This window comes from Nannobrachium achirus (genome assembly GCF_963921795.1).
Source record: "Nannobrachium achirus genome assembly, chromosome: 9".
Taxonomy (NCBI): Eukaryota; Metazoa; Chordata; class Actinopteri; order Myctophiformes; family Myctophidae; genus Nannobrachium; species Nannobrachium achirus.
Window position 1 is genome coordinate 15,454,620 of NC_137818.1, and position 8,482 is coordinate 15,463,101.

General features: G+C 44.5%; 1 protein-coding gene across 1 annotated transcript; it reads right to left on the reverse strand.

The window, feature by feature from the left end:
* Positions 1-3,908: 3,908 nt before the first annotated feature.
* Positions 3,909-6,659, reverse strand: LOC308290598 (uncharacterized protein). Its single transcript, XM_080732503.1, has 4 exons — positions 6,281-6,659; positions 5,365-5,427; positions 5,098-5,163; positions 3,909-4,782 (listed from the first exon to the last, which is right to left on the reverse strand). Exons 1-3 carry the CDS (start codon positions 6,653-6,655, stop codon positions 5,098-5,100), a joined length of 504 nt encoding a protein of 167 aa, XP_080588629.1. The 5' UTR covers positions 6,656-6,659; the 3' UTR covers positions 3,909-4,782.
* Between the last annotated feature and the right edge of the window lie 1,823 nt (positions 6,660-8,482).

Below are 8,482 nucleotides of genomic sequence, written 5' to 3' on the forward strand. Positions count from 1 at the left end.
CGTAATATATGAGAAGGGCAGACTTTTCCAGAGCCTGGGGGCTGCCGCCAGCGAACACGCGTTCGCCCAGTAGCTCATGGAGAGATAAACAGGTTTAAAGATCTAAAAGCAAATCGTTTCCAAATAATCACCCAAGGGCAAACAGCCCTGACACAGTTTCGCGCATCGACCGCCATTCAATGGCATAAAAAGTCAAGAAAAGCAGCAGAGGCATGGAATGCACCTTCCGGCCCCCAACACACACACACAGCAAATCGTCGTTGTCGGAGGGAAACCTTGTATGTCCAAAACCGCTCATTTCGTATTTATCATTTAAAAAATTAACTAAACTAGTGAAAACAGCAGACCTACAAGCACACAACGCCTCGCACCTTGTAGATCTGCTGTTTTCACTACTTTTGTGCGAAGGTCTTGTATGATGAAAGCAGGGCTTTACTTTACGAAAAAACATACAAATTAGAAACTTGGAGATACAAGGTTTCTGCCCGACAGTGACGAAATATGAGTCGGTGCGAGGCGTTGTGTGCTTGTAGATCTGCTGTTTTCACTACTTTTGTGCGAAGGTCTTGTGATGATGAAAGCAGGGCTTTACTTTACGAAAAAAACATACAAATTCGAAACTTGGAGATACAAGGTTTCTGCCCGACAGTGACGAAATATGAGTCTAGATAGACGTTAACCCGCTGAACATACAGTCACATGAGGGGCTGGTGTTTGCTCATTTCATGTCCCACTGGGCACCTCGGGGTCCTAATGGGCTGGAGGGCTCGTCTATTAAGTCCCTGCCAGATGTCTCTGTGTATCCTCGCCCCCGCTCCCGTACCGGTGTGAGATCCGCTGTCCCCTAGCAGGACAGGAATCAGCTGCCGTGCACAGTTACAATACTAGAAATGACAACAGTCATTATATAACAGGTCCCACCACTTGTGGTTTTCTTTAGCATAACAAAGAATTATAAATTACACCAAAATAAATGTGATTTCTATTCATTCTATAGTTTGACACACAATCATGGACTTCAAAAGTCCCCCCCACCCCCACACCCCCCAAGAAATCAATAACAGCTATGGAGGTTGTTCTGTACACGCATTTGTAAACTGCAGCCAGCATTAGGTCAAAATATATTGTTTCCGACCATGGCGTGCTTTTCGATAGCAGAAGCTGTTTGTAACTGTGTCTGTCTGTATATAGAAATACAAATACAAATACAAAATATAAAAAATTATGAATCAAAAAAGTAATTGATCAAATAAGGCTGATGATCAATAGCTCCAAGCAGAGCCTTCTACGGAGAGTCGCGTCACTCCCGTTCACTTCATGGGGCCAGGTCTTCCACGCACACATCTATTGGCGTATCGTTTAGTGACAAACCGAGAACCGGAAGTTTACAGAACGCATTGAAGTCTATGAGGGGTAAAGTGACAATGTGACCAGCGCTGTTTCTGACCCCACAATGGCATAACTCTCTGATTAGACGACTCTGGCTCCAACCCTACAGAGTCAGGGACAGCTGAGTTCTATACAGTACTTGAGTCTGGTCATGCAGTGAAAACATCTTGCAGAGCTTCTCTCATGTCAGTCCTTTTGCATGGGAGCAGCGATCATCGCCATGTTTGCTTGTGGTGGAAACTGTTGTAAAAATGTCATTTTTGCCATGGACATACACAATGAGAAGACAATGATGTTACCAGAAACACATAAAGAGATGGCCCTGAATGACCATAACAGGTTTGTAACACTGAGAGTGTACAAATGGACCCTTACTTGGTTCCATTTGTACACACTCAGTGTCATGGGGGTCCTTGCAAATAAAACATTTGAGAACCACCTGCACTAGTGGATTCCTAATGTGCCATAGTGTCATAGTAAACCAGTGTCGTGCATATTCAGAAGAAAACCTGGAGGCTGACATTGGTGTGTAAAACACTAAATCTAGAATTTGCCACGGACAAAACCAAGTCTTGCCACGGACACGTCTGTCCGTGTATGGATATGTTGAGGACCCCCCGCATCCTGTCACTCCTCTCCTCCCCTCTCTCTGCTGTGAATAAAACATCACAGAGGGAGAGTAGAGGAGACGCCTCCACACGTCACTGCACTTGTTTTCCTTCTGAGCAACACGGCTTCAGAGTCCAGTCCCAAAGCACCTACTGTACATATACAACTCACAACAACACACACACACACACACAGGCAGGCAGGCCCATGGGGACACGCACAGCTTGCTGTATCGGTTTACACACATGAACGGCACGCACGTAATGTGCGCATGCGCACGGCACGGCAAACACACACACACGGTTGTGTATAATTCCTCATAAGGAGATCAATATTTATTTGGCCTTTTTTAAAAGCTGTATTGACAGAGAGAGAGAGAGAGAGAGAGAGAGAGAGAGAGAGAGAGAGAGAGAGAGAGAGAGAGAGAGAGAGAGAGAGAGAGAGAGTAGGGGGATGACACTCAGAAAACGGTCCGGCCGGTGGGGAATCGAACCAGATCTCATCTGGCTGCTAAGAGGTGTGGTGCGCCCCCTAACCATTGGTAACCGCTAATTGGTGGTAATTAGTTACAGTAGTCTCTTCTCTTGGAAGGACCTATAAGCTCCAACATCTGGCTTTGTCCGGTTCCCCAAAAATCTCCGGTTCCCAAAGAATGTTCGCGCTCTGAATCGTTGCCTACATCTGGCCTACTGTAGATATGGCCTACTTCAAGGTTCCCCAATAGGCGGCCTGCGGGCCATTTGCGGCCCACGAGGGGCTACTGTCTGGCCCACACCAACCCCAGTAATAATGGTGGTATAAGAGCAGCAACAACACTAGTATATCGTCGTTGTTGGGTGGAAATCTTGTATCTCCAAATTTGTACGTTCTTTCGTAAATCATACAAGGCCGTCGCACCAAACTAGTGAAAACAGCCGATCTACAAGCACACAACGTTGTGTGCTTGTAGATCGGCTGTTTTCACTAGTTTAAATCATTTTTAAAATGATAAATTCAAAATGAACGGTTTTGGACATACAAGATTTTCCCCCTCAACGACAAAAACTGTCGCTGGAGTAGTGGGAACACCACCGTCGCCCCCTGCAATGTTGTGGCCCTCGGCTTTGTACCCTAGACATAATTCGGCCCTTGGGGAAAACTAATTGGGGAACCCTGGCCTACATCTTGGCACAAACGGCTCAAAGTTTGGTGTACAGTGCACCCAGGGTCCCATTGGCCAAGCTTCACAGGACACGCTGTGACTGGCCAGTGCGACGCTTAATGAAATGAACTCATAAATAGCACCGCTTTTTTGACTGAGGCCTAGATAAGGAGCATGGACTGATTGGGATGATGTGTGGTCAGTAATAAAGGATATATTGAAATATGAAATACCAAAGATAAGTGTGGTGCTGTATCTAGGTAACTTGACGCAGGAAATCTCACATGGAGATGACATGTACCTGGTCAAGGTGCTGCTGGCAGCCAGCAAAAAAGCAATAAGAAGATTGTGGTGTAAAAGTGACCCCCTCCCCCCCCAACTTGTGAGCAGTGGCTGTGCATTGTGGAGGAAATATATGTGATGAAGAACTGTTTCTTGAGAAATGGGAGAAATGGACTGAATATGGAATGGAACCCAACAAAATGAGAACCACAAACATTTAACTCTCTTACTGCCACAGAATTTAACAAAAAGCTCCATCCACTGCCAGCTAAATTTGAGAATTGTCGCTCATCTTTGAAGGCCTACTGGAGAAAATTGGCTTTGACTATAAAGACAACAATTATATGGCAACGAAGAATAGAATGTCTACTTTGCAACAGAAAAAGATTTCGTGTCTTTATCATGTTCTATTCATTAGCTAGAAGCTGCTGAATATGGACTAAAAAACAGCTCTTTGAGAACATAAAGCTGAGAAAAATGCATTTTTGTGAAGGAAACATTTTCAGGCAGAAATCTCTCTTTATCCTTTACTGTTGGCAGTAAAATCACACAGTAACATCACACCTGTGCTCAGTGGTTGTTTACAAACAAATTCAAAAAAATAAAAACAAGTGCTTTTTACACACTTTTAGTGTGTAAGAGAAGTAAGAGCAGTAGTAAGGAGCAGTGCAGAACATTGACACAGTGACATGAGATTCAGCCTGAATCCTGCTTCTGCTTTCAGGGTTCTTTTTAGGTTGAAGTACAGTACAAATGATTGATGAAAATGAAAATAAAATATAAAACAACATTTTAGACACTAGAACTCAATTGTAATACTGCAAATGGAAAAAGGTTGTGGCCTACCTGCACTTACACAGGCCTCAACCACTACATGTCTACAGAGTGTATGTGTGCGTGTGTGCGTGCGTGCGTGCGGGTGTGCGTGCGTGCGTGTTTGTGTGTGTGTGTGTGATTCAACCGTCTCAAGCAGGGAAACAGATTCTCCACAGTAGGGTTTCATATTGAAACAGTAACCTGTACCTGAATCACAGAGAATATAAGATTTTATCCCATATTTCACTGGTTTCTGTGGATTGTAGACCTTGAAATTTAGGCGCCCTTTGAATAAAAGTGTACCTATCAATGGAAATATCTTGGTTTGGTTTGTACAGTTCACGGATTTTGGAGATAATCTAGAACTGGGCGTATTTTGAACATCCTGTCACCACTCTTTGCATCTGGACCTGTGTTATCAGTTCCAGGTAGTCCACTGGATCTTGGGACTCTTGGCTCCATTCTGTTTCACTCCAGCCAGGCTCCTCCGGGTCTGCTGAACTCTGCACCCCTACACCTACCACGTACACGAGCCCATGGTCGATCTGTAAATTATACAAATACATAATTACTACGAGTAAGCAGTGTTGTTTTTGACAGCAAATTTTGATTTTGTTTCAGTCGTAGTCTTTTGAATAAAATGTCTTTTAGTTTTAGTCTAGTTTTAGTTGACTGATCATCATAAGATTTTAGGTAACTAAATCTACAGTTGATTTAGTCGACTAAAATCTATTTTGGCAGGCCTTGATGGCATCGTAATGACTGATTTTACACTTGGTTGTGTGCTGAAAATAGCCGATCTACAAGCTCACAACGCGTCTGGTGCTAAGTCTGATTTACAGAAAAAAGGTGTTCTTTACCTATCCTTGTCCTTGGATGACCACGATGTGGCAATGAAGAAGTAGGCTGTGCTGCACTCGACTCTTCTGAAATCACAGTAGTAAAATATAAACTAGTAAACATGATGTGCACAAAATGAAATCAATTATTTACACACCCAGCATGTCTCAGACAGGTCCATGACATTATGATGTAAATGATAAAAGCATTGAACAAACAGATAGCTGTATCTACTCTAAAATGCTATAGAATTATACAAAATGCATCAGTTTTTGTTTTCTCCTTACCTTCAAACGGTATAGACCTAAGAACACAAGGAGTCCCCGGCACCTCTCCATCCGACCCATCATCTAAAGCCAGGAAAATATCAAATAGTTTATATGTAAACAAATCAATTTACAATTTTGACATTAGCAAATATGAGTGACTTACAATAAGTTCATATGTAATACATAAAATGCAGATATAGTAAATAGTTACCATGCATTTACTGTCACAGTGAAATGCCCTTTATACCCTGTATGTATAATATATAAAATGTCACAATGCAACATAGCTCTGTTTACACAAAGCTGTACTCCCTCCAACTGTATATATGTTCCCCATTTTCAACAGTTTTTATTTGTAACACTTGCTTTGGCAATGTAAACGTATGTTTTCTCATGCCAATAAAGCTCCTTTGAATTGAATTGAAAGGCTACATCATCATCATCAGAGATGTAGACTAAAGAAACCTCTCCCTCTCTCACACACACGGTACGCACGCACACACAAACTAAGCCAATAAATCCTAAATTCCCATCAAATAAAAAATCATAGTAGCTGTGCAGTGCACGCGCGTGATAGGAACTCCACGTGTGTCCTGTATAGCGACAAAAACAAACTCATGCACTTGGATCTTAACTCTATGCTTGGATCAAATTGCTGATCCGGTCCGGATACGGAAACAATTCTTGCATGTATGTGTACGTGTAAATAGCCGGATGCAGTAGGCGGGCTCTAGACCGGATCCCACTGGTTTATTCGCAATAGAGATCAATCAGACCATGGTCTGATTGACAAGCCTCGGCTTGAGCCTTGAGCCTGCAGGGCTTCATCACGGATGCGGTGGAAAGAACGCCTGAAGCGATTTTATCACACTAGAGGGTCGCGGCCCTGCGATTTTATCACATACAGTATACATGCACTGGATTTACGTCTTACCACTTTGGACTGTAGAATCATGGCATCTGTTCTCCGAGGGGTCTCGCGGAAGCCATTCTTCGTCTGTCTCTTCGCGGTGGCGGCGCGGCGGTGCATCGTCTCTGCTGCTGCGGCGATGTGAGCCCCTGTGCCGGGCGCGGATCCATCCTGCACGGGGGTCGAGCTCCGTCGGGATCGGTCTCGCGGAAGCCATTCTTCGTCTGTCTCTTCGCGGTGGCGGCGCGGCGGTGCATCGTCTCTGCTGCTGCGGCGATGTGAGCCCCTGTGCCGGGCGCGGATCCATCCTGCACGGGGGTCGAGCTCCGTCGGGATCGGTTTCCACAATATGAGGCTCTTATCCACTTTTGGACCCCGGTTCTTCGCGACTGGCACCATCTTCATCATCACGACCAACAGCACCAAGAAATGGAATCTTTTTATGTTCAATACCAACGGCTACAGTGATCTTTTTCTCTTCTTCTTCTTCATCATCATCATCATCATCATCATCATCACGACCACCACCACCATTCGCTGGTCCTGGGTCAACAACATGGGTAGGTTGTGTAATCCTAATTCTAACAAAAGTTTGTTTCTATCCGTGGATCTGCTGCTGGCTGCTGCCCCTCGGCCCGGGGGGGTTGGGTCGCGCTTCGGCGGCGGAATGATACCAGCAAGTTGAGGCTGAGTTGGCCAACTACTTGGCCTAATACATCTCAATATTCTAGTACTGCTAAATACTACTACCTACTACAATTACTATACTACTAATACTATAAAACAACTGATTTCCGACAAAATGATCGCTTTTACCAACGTTTCTCTCTCTCTCTCTCTCTCTACTAACAGTCCGATGAAAAAACAATATAGTCCCTCAAGACAAGGCTAACAGCTAGGCAGGCTCAGAGTCGCTCTCTACTGGGCAGGCGGAGCCAGGACAGTCTGTTTACTTCTTTTTTTTATGAAGGGTTTCCGGCTGTCCTCAAAACGACACCAACGACCAATTATGCATTCAAAAGTTGTGCAAGGACCGCTTTTATCATAATCCATAAAAAACATCAAACGAACGAACGGCCGTATCGGCACGGAAGTCTCTTGGGGATTGGGGCGAACAGGAACGTTCAAAGCAGTATAAGAGTTAATATGGACTAAAATGTGATATTTCAACTGTTGTAATGATGTTGACCCTGTGAGTTGTTGTAAATGTGACAAACTGCATCCAGCATTGGGGCAGGACTTACCTGGGAGGAGGAGAAGCTTGGTCTAGTCTGGGTTCAGCTTGAGGTGGTGAGAAGACATCTTCCACTGTGAGGATATCAGCCAGACATGAAGATGAGGCGAGCTTCCACCTGAGTTGCAGAGGGAGGGGATGGGGGGGGGGGGATAAACAACAGCTGAGTGTCATCGGCATAGCAGTGATATGATAGCTTGTGAGCAGATGACAAATCCAAGAGATTAAAGGCCCTATATTAGTACAGTACAGTCTGGGATGATAAGCCATCACCGCAGTGTAGTCTTTTAAAGTCGGAAAACCTTTAAAACTGTGAGGTGATGGCTCTTGACCTCGGATTATGTGCATGCAAGAACGCACGCTCACACACACAAAATGTACTACTACTCATTCATAACACAGTGGCAACGAAATAAAAGACAGCTCAAAATAAAATGTCGCCCAAATTCACCAAGAGCACCTGAGCAAAGACATTCATTGTCTATCATAATAGCGCGTGTCACACCAACACCGCCCGAGCATCGCTGCTTGTTGCATGCCACTGCACTGTCACTAAGGCCCTGTCTATACATAAAAAAATCCCCGGGGGTTTCTGACTCGTTTTGAAACCTCTACGCCTCCACACGGGCCCGTGTAGAAAAATATGTGTGTCCACATGGTATTATAAAAACGCTATAAATCCCTGTCTGTGCGTCACCGAAGCGGGTGGCGCGTCCCCCTGCTCTCATGCAATCATTGCAGCAGCTATCTATCTATAGGCTATCTATCCAAGTTTCACAATCTTCACACTTTAACATGCACAATTGCTATTTAAACATTCATTTAACTATTTCTAGAGCAGGAGAGGGGAGAGGAATCGTCGAGTGTGGTGCGCTCGCTCTCTCTCTCTCTCTCTCTCTCTCTGTGTTAAACGAATGTAACTCTATCAATCACTTCGTGGTCAAGCAAGCATCACTTGGTATTGAGAGAGAGAGTGGTGCGCTCTCTCAGAC

Excerpts from the sequence above, each read along its gene's own strand:
- LOC308290598 (XM_080732503.1), bottom strand. The coding sequence starts at position 6,655 with ATGGTGCCAGTCGCGAAGAACCGGGGTCCAAAAGTGGATAAGAGCCTC. Across the intron at positions 5,428-6,280 it reads TGATTCTACAGTCCAAAGTG|ATGATGGGTCGGATGGAGAG; the intron begins GTAAGACGTAAA and ends TCCTGGCTTTAG. Across the intron at positions 5,164-5,364 it reads TAGGTCTATACCGTTTGAAG|AAGAGTCGAGTGCAGCACAG; the intron begins GTAAGGAGAAAA and ends CTGTGATTTCAG.